The sequence below is a fragment of the Elephas maximus genome, chromosome 6 (genome assembly GCF_024166365.1).
Source record: "Elephas maximus indicus isolate mEleMax1 chromosome 6, mEleMax1 primary haplotype, whole genome shotgun sequence".
NCBI lineage: Eukaryota > Metazoa > Chordata > Mammalia > Proboscidea > Elephantidae > Elephas > Elephas maximus.
In genome coordinates this window covers 72,963,818-72,984,616 of record NC_064824.1, presented here as the reverse complement: position 1 = coordinate 72,984,616, position 20,799 = coordinate 72,963,818, and the positions used below count along the sequence as shown (strand labels likewise).

Here is a 20,799-nt window from a genome sequence, read left to right as displayed (position 1 = left end):
AGGAAACTTAGGTGTGCCAGGAAGCTTTGGTATTTCATGCCTAAGAATTTAGACTTTATCTGTAGGAAATGGAGAATCACTCAAGGCTTTAAAAAAAAAAAGAGTGATGGCTACATGTGCAACTTAGAAAGATCATTGGGGGAACAATAATATGGTGAGGAGAAAGGGTGGTGGGAACTAAGTTGTACCAGAATTATTGAGGTAATCAGTTTTCTTTTGGCTATGGAGAACTGATTTTTAAAAGAGTTTCAAGAGTACAGATTTTTAATGGCTCACTCTGAGGAGAAATGCTAAATTTGGTAACTCTAGAGACATTTCTGTTGAATCTGACTCATCTTCTCTAAATTGGGAGAAGCACATGGTGACATATATACGAGATTCTTAAAATCTTTAAATCCTGTATCCAGATATTCCGGGACATGTTTGGACACATTCTAGAGCATGACTTATACACACAGTTCTTGGCACATTCCTGTTGCTTTTATGCTGATCATTAAGATAAAAAGTATTTGGAAAAATTTCAGGTAATAGAGAATAAATGAGAACTTAAAAACTAAAAAAGCATAATGTTTGGTCATATATTTTATATTTTCTTTAAACATATGTCACATTTCTTGTTTGATAAATTCTGAAAGATATATAGCCTGTGTTAATCGAGAAATAAAATTCATTATTCAGAACAGTTTGTGTAAAATGGTACTATTTATATAAAACTATAAATCTGTGGGTATATATGTAAGTAAAAGTAAAGAGGTGTTTAAAAGGATGATCACAAAATATTCATAGAGATCATCTCTGAGTGATGAACTTAAAGGTGATTTTACTCCTTTGTACCTTTCTAAGTTGCTTGATTATTTTTTCAATGCATGAATATCATTTTAACAATTAGAGAAAAAAATGAATAGAGTTATTTCCATTTTGAGAAGAAATGAAGATGCTAGCTGCAACTTTGGGTCAAAATGAAAGACAGTGCCTCCTAAATCTCTGGAGATTTGACTATAAACTGAATATACCAACTTATTTAAATAATTCATTAGAAGAAGGATTGGTCAGCCTTGGGAACAATAAATTGAAAGTCATGTTACAAAGGCCAGTGTTCCATTGTCCATCCAGGGTCATGTTTGGGAGTTTTGGTCAATACTGGAAGTGTTTAGGGAGATGGTTTCAAGCAGCCATTTTGGTCTCCCTGCCAGTAAGCTTAATCAGTTGGGTTTCATTCCTGCAACATCTCTGAGAGCCTATAGGTATTGTTAATAGGGGCATGTTGCAGTCCCAGACTCATTTGAGCATGAGATCCCCTTCTCATGGTGTATCTCTGTGAAACACCCTTTGAGAAAAATTCCATGTAGACCTTTGATTCATTCATTGCCTCTTGCTCTGGACTCTACCCTCACCAAGTAACCTTCTGATTAATGGCTTCCCTTCTGTGATCTGTGCACAGTGAGAGAAAACTTGAGATACAGAAAAACCAAACCCCTTGCCATCAAATCGATACTGACTCATAGAGATCCTGTAGGACAGGGCAGAACTGCCCCACAGGGTTTCCGAGGATCGACTGGTGGATTCAAACTGCCACCCTATTGGTTAGCAGCCGAACTCAACCACTGCATCACCATATTAAGAGCCTGTGAGTTACTTTTTGTTTTCACTTAATAAATTAGAATTAAATGCTGGGAGTGGGGGGGGGGGGGGGGGAGAAGAAAATCTACCACGTTTTTTGTTTGGCAAGTTCATATAGATATTTTTGACCAATGAAACTACCTATCCTGTGGCAAAGTTTCCACTACAGAATTGCAACTTTTTTTTCTTACTTTATTTGCAAGCATGACTTTCACATGTTCTTGCACGGTCCTCTTTTTTCAAACAGCTTTATAGAGGTATAATTCATATACCAATGCACCCATTTAAAGTGCACAATACAGTAGTTTTCAGTACATTACCAAAGTTCTGCATCCATCACCATAATCAATTTTAGAACATTTAATCACTTCAGAAACTCCATAACCATTGGCAGTCACACCACAAACCAAAAAAAAACCATTGCTGTCGAATTCATTCAAACTCATAGCAACCCTATAGGACAGAGTAGAACTTCCCCATAGGGTTTCCAAGGAGTGCCTGGTGGATTCAAACTGCCAACCTTTTGGTTAGCAGCCGTAGCTCTTAACCACTATACTACCAAGGTTTCCAGTCACTCCCCATTAAGCCCCAATTCTCCTAGCCCTAGGCAACCACTACTTTTGTCTCTATAGATTTACCTGTATTGGACATTCCATGTACCTGGAATCATACAACATCTGATCTTTTGTGACTAGCTTCTTTCTCTTAGCATAACATTTTCTAGATTTATTCATGTTGTAGAGTGTATCAGTACTTCATTCCTTTTTATTGACAAATAACAGGCTATTGTATGAATATACCACATTTTGTTTATCCATTAATCAGCTGATAGACATTTGGGTTGTTTCAGCTTTTTGACTATTATGTATAATGCTGCTGTGAATATTTGTGCACAAGTTTTTATTTTTCTGGATATGTACCTAGAAGTGAAATTGCTGGCTCATATGGTCCCTGGGTGGTACAAATGGTTAATGCACTCCACTCCTAACCAAAAGGTTGGAGGTTCAAGTCCACCCAGAGACACCTCAGAAGAAAGGCTTGACCATTTATTTCCAAAAAATCAGCCCTCGAATACCTTGTGGAACACAGTATATACTCTGACATACATGGGGTCTCCATAAGTCACTCGATGGCAACTGATTTTTATGGTAATTGCCGACTTAGTGTCCAAACTAGCTGCACCGTTTTATAATCCCACCAGCAATATATAAAGATTCTCGATTTTCAGTATCCTTGCCAACACTTGTTATCTGTCATTTTGATTATAGCCATCTAGAATGGCTGTGAATCTGTTTCGAGATAAACAGAATCAGTAGGGGAGACATATATACACATATATAGGTCTTCATATATTATGTATGTGTATAATATATATAATTTCTTTTTATGTATAATATATATAAAGAGATTTATTTTAAGGAATTGAGTCACATGATTGTGGAGGCTGGTAAATTTAAAATCTGTAGGGCAGGCTAGCAGACTAGCAACCCAGGAAGAGTTGATGCTGCAGTCTTGAGGAAGAATTTCTTCTCCAGGAAACCAGTTTTTGCTCTAAAGGCCTTCCAGCTGATTGGATGAGGCTCAACCACATTATTGAGGGCAATTTCCTTTATTTTATAGTCAACTGATTGTAGATGTTAACCATCTAAAAAATACTTTCACACTAACACTTAGAGTAGTGTTTGATTAAATAACTGAGTGCTTTATAGCCTAGACAGGAGGCCTGGTTGCACAATGGTTAAGAGCTTAGCTGCTAACCAAAAGGTCAGCAGTTCGAATCCACTACCCACTCCCTGGAAACCCTATGGTGCAGTTCTGTTGTGCCCTATAGGGTCACTATGAGTCAGAATCAACTTGACGGCAACAGGTTTAAATTTTTTGTTTGTTTTTTAATAACCTAGCTAAGTTGACACATAAAAGTAACCATCACACTATTCTAGTGGGTGTGAAGTGGTATCTATCTCATTGTGGTTTTGATTTGCACCTTTCTGTATAATGATACTTCATTTTTCAGGCTTTTTATCCTCAGGAGGGGTTTCATGGTTTCTTTCTGTCCAAATAGTATGCATACATAGCAATGAGTTTAAAGCAGGAGGTAGAGAGATTTTTAAACAGCTGATTTCAAGATATTTTTGTTGGTTGTATATTTAAGGCACTTAGGACAAATTTGGTTGCATATTTCATTTAGATTGGAGTTGAGTTTCAAGTACATTTTGGGCTAATCAACAGAAACTTTGGTATGAGAGGGATGACTCAGACTCACTGAGTGCCTACTTTGCAAAGGGAAACAGGAATCTGACTTGTGCATGTACTTTCAGGTGCAATAGGAAATGTACTACATTCTCTTAATTTATGACAATCTAGTTTTTGGCAACTAGATAAAGCCCCAGAACGTGTTGATAATGTAACTTCTTTTCTGTGAATGACTTGGCATACCAAAATAGGCAAACAGTTTTATAAATATAATAAGAGTTTACATTTACTGAATATTTATTGTACGCCGGGCACTACAGTAAATATATGAATTTTCTTTTAGTATTTTCCAGCCTTTTTCATGTTATAACACACGCAGAAAATGATGTATCATACACTGATATTGATCATGGCCAGGTTTGACTGGCCCAAAAGTTTCGGCTGCTTCAGATTCTTCCCGATCTCCAAACAGGCTGGACGGTTTTGATATTTGGCACACCTGTAACTTCTACTCATGGCGTACAGTTTGGAGAACTCAGTTTTGTCTTCACAAAAAACTCATGTGGTAGATACTATTATTTTTACCATTTTACAGATGAGGAAACTGAGGCTTAACTCACTCAAAAATAAAAAACTAAACAAAATATGATAGCAACAATAAAAAATAATAATAAATCATGTAGCACTTTATTTAATTTGACAAAGGTTATGACTCAAGGGTAAACTCTTTGTTTTTAAATTCGTGAGTTTTTTTTAAGTTATCAACACATTATCATTTTTATAAAGCAGATAAATCTTTGTTTAAAGCTTTGAAGGATGAGATTTACGCCAGCTAACTCTGTAGGTAAACTTTTCACTAAAAAAAAAAAAGCCAAATTAAGTGTATTTAAAGTTTAATAATTTAAACTAGAAATCCATTGTAAAAGTATTTGGTGATCATTTGTACTTGTATAAATAATTTTATAATAAGTTTGGATGACTTATAAGGAAAAGCAGCAATAATTATCTATAAAAAAATAAAGCATATTTGCATCCATGTAATTTATTACATCTTTATTTTGATTATCAAAACAACACTTTGAGCATGGTGAAGAAAAGAATTCAGGTAAGAGAAATGTGTATACAATGATAAATTCCAGGACTCTCCCCCCACAGACTTGTAGAGATAATACTGTCCACAATTTTTGTCTATCCTTCCAGAAATTTTTCATTTTTAGAACATACATATATTTTTATGGCATGTATGTATATTGTATCTTATTTTAAATCATTATTGTTAGGTGATGACTATCCAAAACAGCAAAAGTGATCTCTCTAGTCTTTGCAAAAGTTTGCCCTACTGTCTGTCTGGCTATATAGTTGTGTAACATACAGCTAAATACTTGACAGAAGCCATCATTACCTTGTTTATTTAGCTGTAGCTGATGTTTGGTGGTTTAAGAGTACATTGAACCAGATTCTGTGAATTTAGCTTCAGTGCCTAAGATGGAGGTTGATGACAGGTGATAGAATGGATGACCAGCTGGTAAATGGGCTTCCTCCATATTCTGTAAATGTGGTTATGATTTATTATGGCTGAGTTTACAATGATGATAGGATTCTGTTAAGCAAGGGATACCTGTGAAAATGTTACTTAATCTTTACAGCTCTGAAGCAAAGATTTAGTATGAAGAAACTATTGCTGTATATTAGAAAATGATAAAATTCATTGACGTGAAAAATCCAATTTTGCTAATGATTGAAAAGAACCAACAATTTCTAATTGAATCTGAGAATATTAGGTTCACTTTTAAAGGGAACTCAGCCAAAAAGTTCCTAGGTAAAGCCAGAAAATGATAGTTGATATTGGTGAAGGGGCTTTTACATTTTTAAAATATGAACGCTTTCTTCATGTTTAGGAAGAAGGATCAAAAGGAACCAGGGAAGGATTATGCTGTGGGTAGGCGGTGAAGTGTAATGTACTATGTGTTCTTTTGATCTGATAGCTCATGATAGGTTTAGTTGGTTACCATGGTTTCATTTCATTTCCTGCAAACCTTCTTGTTGTGTGCTATTTGGAATAAGTGAAAAATAATGTTCTACAGAATGATTTTTTCAAACATGTTTTTCTGCTACTCTTAGTTAAGGTTATGAATTACTTTTTGGGAAATTTTCTGGATCTAAGAGTAGGTGATAATGCCCATGATGAGAACAGTAGAATTTAGTAGCTGTATAATAACAGATAATTGATATTGATAAAAAGAATAGCATAATTTACTTTAAAATGTATTACCGTGTTGTCAGTAACATAAGCTTTAAAAAAAATTGTATAATAATTCCAGTTAATGTGAAGGACCCTGAGGTGTGCTTTAATAAAACAAACTATAGAAAATAATTTATATGACCCAGTAGGGAATGGGCAGTTTAATATAAGGCATCCTTTACTTGAAAAAATAGCTGTATCCCTGAAAATGTGTCACAAATTAAGCCATATTGTAAATGCACCTGTTTAAAGAAATGACCTAGTTTTCCCCTAACACGTGTATAATATTAAAAATCACCTCTAATAGCACTACCTAAAGATAAGCACTGTTAAAATTTTAATTTGAAATTCTAGGACTTTCCTGGGTTATACAACAATGGTTTCATACCAAGTACAGTATTTTATGTTTTTTTTTTTTTTTTTCACTTAGCCATGTATCATGAACATTTTCCGTGGTTGGTAAATATCTGGGAAATTTGCTGTAAATTAATCTTTTATAAGTTGACGTTTCACCTTCTAATTTTTTTTAACTCAGATTTTTACTTATTATGTCACTTGTTTAAATTTAGATCCATCCCTAAACTTTTGTTTTTTATTAACATATGTACTATGTAAATACGTAAAATGTAGAAAAGTAGGAGAAGGAAAGTATTACCTGTATCCTCACCGTCCCAAAGACAAATAATATTTTCGGCATTTTTTTATATGTATTTTTTGTTATTGAGCTTTGTTTTTAAGAAAATTGTATTGATACTCTTGTGGGTGCTGGGGTTACAAGGATGAACAAAACAAACAAGATCCCTGGCCTTTTTGAGCTTACAGTTTATCAAGTAGTGAAAGACATGTTAATCAAATTGTCCCACAAATATAAAATTACAGACTGAGAGAGCTATGGCAGTATAAGGGAGATCTAATCTAACCCCTTTCCCTCCCCGCCCCCCCCAAAAAAAAACCCATGGCCGTTGAGTCAGTTCTGACTCATAGTGACCCTATAGGACAGAGTAGAACTGCCCCATAGGGTTTCCAAGGAGCAGCTGGTGGATTTGAACTGCTGACCTTTTGGTTAGGAGCCGAGCTCTTAACCACTGTACTACCAGGGCTCAGGAAAGGTTTTCTGAGGAAGCAAAGTCTGATCTGAGATCTGAAGGATGCATGAGAGTAAACTAAGGGAAGAAGGTTAGAATGAGTGGATAAGGGAGAGAGCTATTTAGATAGAAGAACCAGCAAATGCAGGAGTGAGCCACTGGTGCCTCCAAACTGCAAGAAGGCGGTGCCTGGTGTGCGCAGTGAGCCAAAGTGTGAATGAATGAGGCCGCATAATCTGTTTCCTGTAGACCATGTTAATAAGGATTTAGCTCTCTATCCTAAGAGCCGTGAGAACCATGGCAGAGGCTTAAGCTGGGTTGTGACATGACCCAAGTTTGAGTTTCTTTTTGGTTTCAGTGGGAAGACAGCCAAAGAGGGCAATAGTGAATGCACGCAAGGAAGTTACTTGTTATATTTTCTCTTAGTGACCTGTTTGTATCCATTAAACTCTTTATATATTATATATAGCAACCCTTTATTGTATTTAATGTAAATGTTTTTTTCTACTTTTGTTGGTCTTTGACAGACAAATATTTAAATTTTTACATTATTTAACTTTCAGTGACTTTTTTTCTTAGTGATTTATTCCATTCTTCTTTAGCCTAGAAAACACCACCCCCACAAGAGATTTGATAGTTATGTTGATTCTCTTTTAGATTTTATGACATATTTTAAGCATTAAACTTTTTAATCCACCACAAATTTATTTTGATATAAGGTAAGTATTTACTAAACTGTATTTCATGTAATATATTCTTCAAGATATTAATAGATGTTGCAGAAGTAAGGTTGAATAAATTTGGAATGCTATATCCCTGACCTGGAGATTTTTTAAAGGCTCTGAGAAGTCTTTCAGTAAAACAAAATGAACACACATGTGCACACAAAAACTGATAATTTGTTCAACTTTCTATAATCCAGCATTTCCTTTTTTTTTTTACTTTTTTAAATTGTTGCAATTCCTTGACTTTTTTGACCAAGGATGAAAAAACAAAAAACAAACTCATTGCCATCGAGTCAATTCCAACTCATAGTGACCCTATAGGACAGAGTAGAACTGCCCCACGGGGTTTCCAAGGAGCTCCTGGTAGATTCAAACTGCTGACCTTCAGTTAGCAGCCGAACTCTTAACTAGTACTCCACCAGGGTTTCCAAGGATAGCACTTATTAATATATCACCAAACACCATAGAGCATAATCAAAAGGTTAGAGGTTCAAGGCCACCCAGAGGCACCTTGGAAGAAAGGCCTAGTGATCTACCTCTGAATAATATTAGCCATTGAATACCCTGTGGAGCACAGTTGTACTCTGACACACATGGGGTTGCCATGAGCCAGAATCAACTGGTTTTCTATACAGCTATTCAAAGGGTAAGCATTTAAAAATGGAACTCTTCCACAGAACAGTGGGTGCATTTTCTCTTAGATTGTAATGTGCTGTTAGTAATTATACAAAGTGATTATGATATTGCTTATTTCAGTAGTATTATCTTTTTATACTCTGAATTCCAGTGGATTTAAAAAATGGAACATCTGTTTTAAATAAGAAAAGCTTGAGGTTCCAAAGGGTTATCCAGCCTTTTTTTAGCCAGATTTTGCTAGAACATACAGATTTCAGAATACACTAACTTTAGAGTTTACTCGAATACACCAACAGAAGGTGGGAAGAGAAATCCCTCTCTCTCCTTTCCTTCTCCATCCTCCACTTTTCTACACAACATCAAACTTTTATGTAACCTTTAATGGTCATATGTGTTGGTGCTTCCGGTTTTCCTAATTCTAACACCACTTAATTCTATTTATCAATAAGCCTTCAAAATTCCTATCTGTTGGTCAGATTTCATATTTCCTGATTGAATTATAATGGATCTCACAACCATATACATAATATACAGCTATAATGGTATAAATTATATTTTTATCTATACTGTAAATGCCATATCAACATTAAAATCATGAATATACTTTAGTGAAATGGCATACCCAATACATAGGGAAGCTAATGTGTTATGTAGTATACATTTTTATCCTTGGAATACAAACTAGGCTCTTTATTATACTCTACTGGGGCTAATAATGAACATCTCATATAAAATGAAGGGTTTTTTTGTTGTTGTTTTTTCAGATATGGACTTCTATGTCTTTTTCAGTTTTCTATCCTTTATGACAAAAAAAAAAGAATCAAAGGAAGATATTAGTTAAAAACTTTATAAAGGACATGTAAGCAAACATGTTGCTTTAGAGTTCAGTGTAGATGTTGTTTTAAATTATTGTAATTGAAGTCTTTTATTTTTCCCTTTGCACCAGAAATGTTGCACTGTCAATATTTTAATCATGTTTATATCTATCCTCTACTGACTGAAAATATAAATAAACATTTAGCTCTTCTCTGTCAATAAAACCAAACCACAATCACTTGTGAGTTAGGCTGAAGAGAAAATCGAAACCTTACATGTATAAAAAAAAGTATACTTACAATTAATACTTGCACGAGAATGTCTGAGATTTCAGAAACCTTCTTTGGGATGAATTGGGACAATTTTTCAAATAGCCACATGTTCAATATACATATCCAGGGTAAATAAGTTTTTTGCCTTGCTTAAAGAGATGTATTTGGATTTGCTGTGAGGGAATGGTGGCTATTTGTCTCAGTGGATCTTCCTTCTGATACTCCTAATCTATATCCTCCTTTTACTGAACTACTCTTATATGTTTTTGTATATATTACCTTTTGCTTACCTTGTTAGATATACTGAGTATTTCCTCTGGTTTGCCCTTTTTCACCCCTAAATTGTCCTGTCTGCCCTGAGTCTAGTAGAACAGATTTCCTATGACTGTCTCATGTTACCCCCAGGCTAAAATAGCTGCCCTATGGTTCTTGTCATCTTTTGAGTGAGTATTCCTCCCCTTCCGGCTCCCCATCTGCTCTTGTTACAGGCACTTGTGTTAGCTTCTGGCTCTGCTTCTGCTCTCAATTGTGGTCATTCTGTAAGCTACAGATTGACTACTCCTATTAAAAAAGGGCTTTAAAATTTTTCGCTGAGAGCTCTGATTGCAGTTTGCTGCAAGTGATCCTTGCGTAATTGCTCTTTTTTGCTGGTTTTACATAAAGTTATTTTAAAAAGCCAGTGCCGTCTAGTATTTAAAAATTAAATATGATGTTTGCTGTAGGCTTTTTCTCCCATTTTAAGTGTAAATTCAGTGACATTAATTACATTCGCTATGTTGTCAAACCAACACTGGTATCCGTTTGCAAAAGTTTTTTTTATCACCCCTGTCCTGGATTGAATTATGTTCCCCCAAAATGTGTGTATCAATTTGGCTGGCCTATGATTCCCAGTATTGTGTGATTTTCCTATATATTGTAAATCCTGCCTCTATGATGTTAATGAAGGAGGATGGGCAGAAGTTGTTGTTTGAGGCAGGACACAGTCTACAAGATTGGATTGTGTCTTCAGGCAGTCTCTTGAGATATAAAAGAAAGAAGCGAGCAGAAAGACAGGGACCTCATACCACCAAGAAAGCAGTGCCAGGAGCAGAGCACGTCCTCTGGACCTGGGGTCCCTGCTCGAGAAGCTCCTCAGCCAGGGGAAGATTGAGGACAAGGACCTTTCTCCAGAGCTGACAGAGAGAGAAAGCCTTTCCCTAGAGCTGACTTGCTGAATTTGGACTTTTAGCCTACTTCACTGTGAGGAAATAAATTTCTCTTTGTTAAAGTCATCTACTTGCAGCACTGGATAACTAAGACAACCCCAAACAGAAACTCAGTACCCCTTCAGTAATAACTTCTTGTTCACCCCTCCCCCACAACCCCTGATAGCCACTAATAAACTTTTGTCTCTATACATTTGCCTATTCTAGATATTTGATAAAAGTGAGATCATTCAATATTTGTCTTTTTGTGACTGACTGACTTATTTCACTTAGCGTAATGTTTTCAAGGTTCATCCATATCGTAGCATGTGTCACAACCGTATTTCTCTTTATGGCTGAATAATATTCCATTGTATGAATGTGCCACGTTTTGCTTATCCATTTATCTGTTAATAGACATTTATTACGGGTAAGGAAGGACTTATTTCTGCCATTTTACTCTTTGTTTTTTGTGTGTTTAATACCTTTTTTGTTCCTCATTTCCTCCAGTACGGCCTACTTTGGTGTTTAGTTAATTTTTTGTAGTGAACCATTTTGATTTCCTTCTCATTTCCTTGTGTGTGTGTACGTGTATGTTTTTAGATATTTTCTTTGTGATTACCAAGGGGATTACATGTAACATTCTAAAATGATAACAACCTAGTTCAAATTCATACCAACTTAACTTCAATAATATATGAAAAATCTGTTTCTATACCACTTCTCTTCCCCCCTTATGTTGTTGCCACAAATGACATCTTTATACACATTATGTCCTTTATACATAATTTTAAAATTATTTTTATGTGCTTTTCTTCCAAATGATATAGGCCCTAGCAGTAGAGTTACAAACCAAAAATAACAAAACCAGACTTTATATTTACCCATGAAATTGCCTTTACTGCAGATCTTGTTTTCTTCATACAGCTTCAAGTTACTGTCTAGTGTCCTTTCGTATCAACCCGAAGGACTCCCGTTAGCATTTCTTGTAGAGCAGGTCTTATGGCAAGATTTTGTTTATCTGGAAATGTCTTAATATCACCCTCATGCCTGAAGGACAGTTTTGCCAAATTCTTTGTTGACAGTTTTTTTTTCTTTCAGCATTTTAAATATGTCATCCTACTTCTTTCTGCCTCCATGATTTCTGATGAAATTGGCTGTTAATCTTATTAAGGATCCCTTGTATGTGATGATTCGCTTCTCTCTTGCTGCTTTAAAGATGGTCTGTCTGTGGTTTTCGAGGGTTTGATTATAGTGTGTCTCAGTGTGGATCTCTTTGAATTTATCCTACTTGGAGTTCTTAGAACTTCTTGGATATGTGGATTCATGTTTTTCATCAAATTTGGGGAGTTTTCAGGCATTATTTCTTCAAATATCCTTCCTGTCCCTTTCTTCCCCTTCTGAGACTCCCATAATACACGTCAGTCTACCTGATAGTGTTCCACAATCCCCATAGTCTCTGTTTGCTTTTCTTCATTCTTTTTCTTTTTCCTTCTCAGACTTGATAATTTGAATTGTTTTATCTTCCATTTTGCTGATTCATTCTGTGTGCTGAAATCTGCTGATGAACCCCTGCAGTGAATTTTTCGTTTAGCTAATGTACTTTTCAATTCCAGCGTTTCTGTTTGCTTCCTTTTTATAATTTCTCCTTATTGATATGCTCATTTGTTCGTGCAATGTTTTCCTGACTTCCTTTAGTTCTTTGTGTTTTCCTTTAACTCTTTAAGCATATTGAATGTTGTTTTAAAGTCTTTTTCTAGTAAATTCATTTTCTGGGATTCTCCAGGGAAGGTGTTTCTCTTTCTTTTGTTCTTTTGAATAGGCCATCTTTTCTTATTTTTTAGTATGCCTTGTGATTTTTTGTTGTTGTTGAAAATTGGACATTTGAATATTAAATATGGTGATTCTGGAAATCAAACTCTTTGTCTTCCTCAGGGTTTTCTGTTTTTTAATTGTTTCAGTCTGTAGTAGTCTGTTTAGTGACTTCCCTTAACTATTTTTGGAAAGACTGAATTCCTAGATGTGTGTGGACACTGAAGTCTTTTTTCCTTAATTTGTGTTCAGCTAGTGTTTTGATAGAGATTTCCTTACATGACAGGGGTGGGGGAGCCTCTTTGGTAATCGGTCTTGTGTTGGACCCTCCTTCAACACTTAGCCCAGCTTGCACTGAGACTAGGGGTCAGCCCACTACGAAAACATAGAGTCTTCACAGGTAATTTTTGAGCATGCATTTTGCCCTATGCGTGTGCATGGCTTTCTCAATCTTCCCATATACACAGTCCTTGCCAAAACCTTAATTTCCGAAAGAAACTGTGTCCCCAGCTCTTTTTTCCAGTCTTTTGGGACCTATTGTATGCCTTTATTTATACACCAACCAAAGAAGCCAGACCCATTGCCGTCGAGTCAATTCCAACTCATAGTGACTCTATAGGACAGAGTAGAACTGCCCCTTTAGGTATCCGAGGAGTGCCTGGTGGATTCGAACTGCCGACCTTTTTTTTTGGTTAGCAGCTATAGCTCTTAACCGCTATACCATCAGGGTTTCCGTTTATATACCAGCGGGCTATAATTACAGTCTTAAGTTGTTGCCTGCTGCTCCTTAGCCCTGTGTGAGCTTGGACACAGGCCAGACTAGGATAAGCACCTTGCTTCAGTCCTTTTGACAGACCCCAGATAGGCTAGAACAGATACACAATAATTTGTGAATAAAGTCTGCTCTGCTCCATGTAGTACCAGAGAGTAGGCTCCCTCTCTGGAAGTGCAGGCCGCTGCTTCTTTAAGGTGGCCATGCCAAGCTGGGAAGTGGGTGGGGGTGCAGGCAAGTAGAAAAACAAAACTTTTCTTTTGTTTAGACAGCAGCTTTCTTGATTCAGTGTTCGCTTAGTTGTTGTAACAGTTTGACTGGTTTCCAGAGTTCTGACAAAGTTGGTTTTGCCAGTTTCTGATTGTCTTGTTTTGTGGGAGTTCAGGAGTATGCAGTTCATTTGACCATCTTGCTTCAAACTCTTCTGACTGCTTGTTTTTAGGTGCATTTGGCACTGAAAAGCGGACTGGTAGTTCTCATAGCATAGGGTAAGCTTGCCAAATATACCAAAAACCCATTGTCACTGAGTCAATTCTAACTCATAGCAACCCAATAGGACAGAGTAGAACTGCCTCATAGGATTTCCAGGGATTGGCCTGATAGATTCGAAGTGCCTACCTTGTGGTTAGCAGCCGAGCTCTTAATCACTGTACCACCTGTTTTACTGGGGAGTTCTTGATGTCTGTATCCTTACGTCTTTTCTCCTAGGCTGGTTAGGTTCCCAGAGAAGAATCTTCTAGTCTCCTATCCAAAAAACCCATTGCTGTTGAGTCAATTCCAACTCATAGCACCCCTATGGGACAGTACAACTGCCCCATAGCGTTTCCAAGAAGCAGCTGATGGATTTGAACTGCCGAGCTTCCTGGTTAGCAGCTGAACTCTTAACCACTGTACTACCAGGGTAATTCTTCTGGTAACCAGATTGGGAAGAGAGATAGAGGTCTCAGCCTTTGGTATTTAAAACTTTCACTTTTCAAAATGGTACCTCTGCCTTCAGTTCTGCCTGTGTTCCTCAGGTCAGAATCTCTCTGTTTTACCCAATCCAGAGAACAGATCTTAAGTCTTCTACCAGGGTGAGAGGAAAGGGTGACATTGGGGACAAGGGGTGGTTGCTTCTTAAACAGACTTTCAACTAATCTTTTTATATCAGTTCTTCTTTCAGAGATACCTGGTGCCACCAAAACCTTTGGAGGCTTAGTTATACAAATTGATTTGCTTCTTGGCTTTCTCCACTGCTGACTTAAGATTCAGTTATCTTAGCTCTTCTAAGGGAATTATCATTCTTCTGCTTTTCAGTTTTCAAATTTTTATTGCTGATGTTTCCCAAATTATTTAGGTATATGGGCTTCTACCTTTTTTAAAAAAAAAATCCTTTAATTGTTATCGTAGGAGTTTCATGTGGTAGAGGAGATGAGTATGCTCAGTCTGCCATCTTTGACCAGAAGTCCTCAGTCTATATATGTAAATAATGTCATTTCATCTTATCGTAGTTTTATCTTATTGTAGTTTTGAAGGCATTACTGGACAAGGAAACAAATTAATTTAAAATTCCTTTATAAAATAAATCATTTAGTAAGTTAAAGTGTACTTATTTTTGTAGCTTGAAGATGATTTACTCTGCCAAGGGAACGTCATCATGAGTTCATACAGTTGAATACCTTCACCCCACTTTGTCATCCCAAATTATATAACAAGATAGAATGAAGTAGCATCCTAACGAAATTTTAGGTGGAGAAAATATTTAAAAATTGTATATAGTCCTGTGCTCTCTTCCTTACTTTGTAGAATTTACACAAATTTATTTTTTAATATCTAATCAATGCCTTGTCATATTTTTGTCTCTGTTTTAACCTTCCTTCCAAGGGTATGCTTATGATTACATGCATTGATAAGATACTTGTATCTCATCTTTAGATTAGCTTCTTTCACCCTGGTAAACAACACACAAATATGTATTTATGAGAAATAAAACTGTTTTTGTATATTGATTGCTGGAAATACATCTAACATTTTATTGTTAACTTAGACAAGTATGTTGTATATGTTTTATTTTCTGTTTGCTAACAGAAAACATCTGTTAGCTTGGAGCTTTCCTTTGAAGAGACAATTTGAAAGTACTTTGCCCTCAAATCATAACTAGTTCTTCATTTAAAAAAAAAATAAAGTGAAATTCCAAAGGCTGTTCTTTTTATATATTTTCATTATTTTGAGTTTCTAACCTGAATTTTTTTATGAGTACAATTCAATTGCTAAAAAAAAGAAGGGATAATATTAAGGGTATTGTTTACTTTTAAAGTTAGATGTTAGAAATATGTATTTTAAAATTCATCTGAATGCAACTGGGCACAGCATTAAACAGCTTTTTAAGTAGAGAACAGACATTCTTTTTAGAAAGTGGTAATTATGTTCAACAGTAGTAGTTCAAAGCAGATTATCCCAGTCTTTCTTTTCTGTTTGTTAACTACAGTACCACTTTGGAGAAAATGAATTTTCGTCTTGCTGAACTCTTGTAGGTGAAAATTGGGCCTATACAGTTTCAAGCATGTTCACCAAGGAATGAGCAGCTATTAAAAATAAAGGGCAGAGGCAAATAATACAAATAGGAAAGCATGAAAAGAAAATTCTCATAAAAAATGGGGGTAAAATGATTTAGCTTTCACTGTTTTTACATTTTTACAACTCAGTACACTGCAGTCTAGAGTAGATACATTTGTCACTAAATCCATTTAGTATTATGTCCTGCTTTAAATATTAGTGTATTTACTGACCTTTCTCCTTTGAATTCAGAGACCTAACTCCCAAGGGTACTATGGGAGATCCCCTCTATTTCCCTCTTCCTTCCCTCTTGGCACTCTGTTGCAACCCTACTCTGTATAACCAAGTAGTATAAACTTCTTTTTGGACATCCAGAAGAAAAACTCATGAAGAGCTTTTCCTCACCTTTTGTTGACTATAAAATAAACTAATGCAGAGGTGTTGCTTTATTGGCAGTGCTTATTACCAGTTATTTATTCAGTGCTCTTCAATGCACATTTATCGAATATCTTCTCTGTCTTTACTTGGGTAACTCATTCTCTGTAGAGGCTTAAGCTAACAGAGAAGGAAAAACAAAGCGAACTACCATTTATTGAGCCTACTTATACATTTAGCTTTGACTTAAATAATAATCTGACTTAATTATCACAACCATGTGAGATAGATGATGTTATTCCCTTTTTCTAAATGTAGAATATAAAAAATGACTTTCCCAGAGTCATCCAGCTAGGAAGTAGCAGATCCAGAATTTAAACTCAGATCTGTCTGATGCCAAAGCCTGAGGTTTTTCTGTCAAGCACATAAGACCCGCACCTGCCTCCTGCCCCTTGCCTATTTTAAGGCTGCGAGGGTACTTGTATTTGAATATAAGCAGCAGCTCTAAGATCTTATGTAAGTTTGTGTATAAAGGCTCTTTTATTAGCAGGTGAATTTCTTGGTTTTCATAGTGTAACAGACATATTGGTTTCACTTAGTTTTGTAAATCACTTTAAAGAAATCTGACTTTTCCATACCAAACAGGATTGTACACATTTGTATAGTTATTTTTGAAAAAAATAACCTAAAGATGAGCTTTAAAAAAAATTCACCATTTCACGTTGTCTTTGTATTGATATAGTTTTATGTTTTATTTTGCCTTCCCATTGGGGTTACCAAGGGAACAGAACTTTATTATGAACACCTGATATTTAACAGAGTGCCTTGTTGTCTCGTTAAATGTTTGTTGAATAAATGACAATCTGTAAGTGGTAAACTTTTGTAAGGAAGGATTCTTTCTTTGCCCTTGCATTTGGCATTCTCTCTTTTATTCTTACATAGCATAGACATTCATTCCCCACTTTGCTCAAAGATTTTCTGTCCTCTTTTTCTCTGCTTCCGATTCTACAAAGTCTAACAACATATGCCATTCAGATTGAGAAAGAGGAGAAATCTCTGGCATTCTGTGATGTGATGCCTTATGTAACTTCCTAAGTAAAAGAGAGTCATGATTCTGAGCAGGGAAATTCTTCAGTTCCCTTAATTAATAAAAATAATGCAATTTTTCTAAAAAATATCAATCATAATTCTAAAATGGAAATTCTTTTTTATGTCCTTTGAGGTTAAGTTTTAATCAAACCATATGATGAGTTATTTTAGTTATATGATCAACTCCCTTAAGAGCAGAAGTATGATTAGACTGGAAGACTAGAGTTGAAGTGCAGGCTGAGGAGGAAGTGGAAATCGTGGATATTAGTTTTTGAAGTCACTAAGTTGAGAAAGAGAAAAGGACAAGCTTGCTTTTAATCTTTTTGCCCAGGTAGAGGTAGTCAGAAAATCCTCTTGGATGGATTAGCAATAGCTCCATTGTAACTCACTAGGAAGTCTAACTGTAGGCTGTCTCCTGTTTCAAACGAACCATTCCCAGCGCAGGTGAGGCCCATTCTACCATCTTTCCTTCTCACCCCGTGCTCCCCACGCCTCTCAGATTTCAGAAGACAAACGAAAAATGCCTGACATCGTGGTTTGTTGTTATGTGCCATAGAGTTGGTTCAGACTCATATCAACTCTGCAGGACAGAGTAGAACTACCCGGCAGGGGTTCCAAGGCTGTAATCTTTATGGGAACAGATCTCCAGGTCTTTTCTCCTACGGAGCTGCTGGTAGAGTCAAACTGCCGACCTTTTGGTTCACAACCAAGTGCTTAGTCATTGCACCACCAGGGCTCCTTGACGCCATTGCTTAGTTTTTATTTTAAGTACCATACCCATTGTGGAAATTTCCACAGTAAAATCATAAGCCCTGGCTGGAGTAAAATGGTCTTGACCCCTCGTTGAATAGCTTCAGGATATTGAGGGACTTGGTCAACAATGCTCTGTTTGTTTATTGTATGAACCTTAGAAAAATCATTATAGAAGTTGCTTTCCACATTTATTTGTAAATAACAGGTAATATATGTTAGCAAAGAAGAATATAATTAAAGTAGTATATTAAACTGAAAAAAACTTATGTTTACCTTTGATCTAGAAATTTTACCTTCCTAGCTTTTTAGACTTACATTAGAGTGAAAATTTACTTGGGAGAAATACGTCTTTAACATTGGATGAAAATCAAGAATGGGAAAGTAGAATTATATGGGTAATTCACTTGACTATAAGTCAAAATTTGATTGTTTTTAAAGAACTAAAAGTGCATAAATTATATTTTAGAAGAAGTACCACATGGACAGTTTGTTAAATTCTAGATTAAATAATTATTAAGGTGTAATTTGAACCACAGAAACAGAAGTAACTCAGACTATTATTTTTTAAATGTTTCCTTTTTAAGGATATATTAAAAAATGAAATCATAAAAAATTTTTCATCTCCTATCCTTTATCATATAACCTATACCAGAGTAATATATGGAGCCCTGGTGACGCAGTGGTTAAGAGCTCGGCTGCTAACCAAAAGGTTAGCAATTCGAATCCACCAGCCACTCCTCGGAAACCCTGTGGGACAGTTCTACTCTGTCCTGTAGAGTAGCTGTAAGTCTGTATTGACTCAACGGCAATGGGCTTTTAGAGTAGTATTGGTTTATAACAAGCTTGCAAACATATTTAAATACTTTGCTTAAAAAGTTATCATTATAGTATTTTAGTTAAACCCTGTTCTTTGTATTTTTAACATGTGACACATGGATTTCCTAAGAATGAAATCGAATGTATCCTTTCTGGTTTGTTTAGTTTTTGATTAGGCTCACTTGGGGCTACCATCATAAGACCATGACATTGGCAGCCCTTGGTGCTTTCTGTTATTAACTTTCATTGAATTCTTGCTTGTATATTCTTGCAAGGACACTGATGTTATTAGTCATACCAGCTTCCCTCTGTCTCTGAGATTTGCTGCAGGAAGCAAATACTAAAATTATTATAAAAGTTAACCACTTTTCTCTGGTTTTTAAAGCATGTCACCAAAGCATGACCCGAAACTGAGAACAGAATTTCCAGAGCCCGATAGTTTATGACTTATGTGTCCTATGTTTTGCAAACGTTTCTCACTCAGACTTAACAAGCAGACACAGAGAACGACTATGTAAAAAGGGAGGAGCAAGTCCTTGGCCCACGGCCAGAAATGGCAAAAGTGTGTTTCTGTGCCATCCTGCCCTGGGTGGCTCAGGTTCTGGAATCAGCTCTGCTGAAATGATTGCTGGCATCATTCTCAGATGAGTCCTAAATGCAGCTTTCCCATTAAAAAACATGAATACTGAGTCTAAAGCACATGGAATATCTTTATCCATCAACTTGAAGAGAAAATGTCAATGTGGAGATTTCATGTATCATGGAGATGACCTATTGAATATAGAATGTTTCTAATAGAGCATGAGGTTTATTTTTCCCGTTTTTGTGTTTTTCTGCAGGCATGATGAAGTGGCTTAGAAAGATAAATAAGAACAATTTTTTTCCTTCTAGGGTAGGCATACTTCTGTCTTGTTATCCCTAGTTGTTGCCAGTTCGTTCTTTTTGTTCAAAAGTTTAATTTTCTATTTTCCAGATGATTCACAGAGATTAGCCACAGTTTGTTTAAACAAACAAAGAAGACACACACAAACCAATAGTTTTTAATTTTTTTCAGAAAGAATTCACTTGCTTACTTTTCTTAAAAACATCTTTCCCATTTCATTGAGGCAGATTTGGAAGTCAAACCAGAAACTTCAGGCTCTACTACGATGGAAAGCACTTTGTTGGGGAGAAACGCTTTGAGTCCATCCACGATCTGGTGACTGATGGATTGATTACTCTCTATATTGAAACCAAGGCAGCAGAATACATTGCCAAGATGACGATAAACCCAATTTATGAGCACATAGGATACACAACTTTAAACAGAGAGCCAGCATACAAAAAACATATGCCAGTCCTGAAAGAGACACATGATGAGAAAGATTCTACAGGCCAGGATGGGGTATCAGAGAAAAGGGTAAGCTACTATGAAACCACACTTTATCTTTTTCTGTTTGGGGGTCTTTTTAAGAAAGCCATTGTTGCCAGAAGAGATTGACTTCTCCATAGTACTTTAAAGGATGTGGATTTTTCTTAATGTCTAGTTTCTGCGGTGCTACATTTGCATATATCTAATTCTTCTTCAGTTAAAATATGTCAGGTGTTGTTTTGTACTCCAGATTATTTCCTCTTTTGTCAGTTTCACAGTTTTTAAAAGTATGTTGGGAAAATGACCCGTAGTAAAAAAAAGTTCAGGGATTTTGGTCAGAAACATAACATATGGTCAAGAAAAGATACTTTTCTTAAATTATAAAAGACAATTTTTCAGTTGTCATATTTTAATTGTGATATATTTCAAGTTAACATCTGAAGTTTTAATTCCTTGGCATTAAGATTATTTTACTTTAAAAATTATCCCCAGCCACCTCCACCTTTACCCCCAAGACAGAGAG

General features: G+C 35.9%; 1 protein-coding gene across 4 annotated transcripts in view; it reads left to right on the top strand.

Annotated features, from left to right (window-relative positions):
* CHN1 (chimerin 1) overlaps positions 1 to 20,799 on the top strand; it is a 217,555-nt gene that overhangs the window by 113,680 nt on the left and 83,076 nt on the right. For 3 of the 4 annotated variants that reach the window (XM_049887498.1, XM_049887499.1, XM_049887497.1), the window contains one exon: positions 20,036 to 20,324. In XM_049887498.1, the coding sequence (XP_049743455.1) occupies positions 20,036 to 20,324 (289 nt within the window). Of the gene's footprint in view, positions 1 to 20,035; positions 20,325 to 20,799 lie in introns of those variants that run through there. The other variant, XM_049887500.1, reaches the window with a different exon arrangement.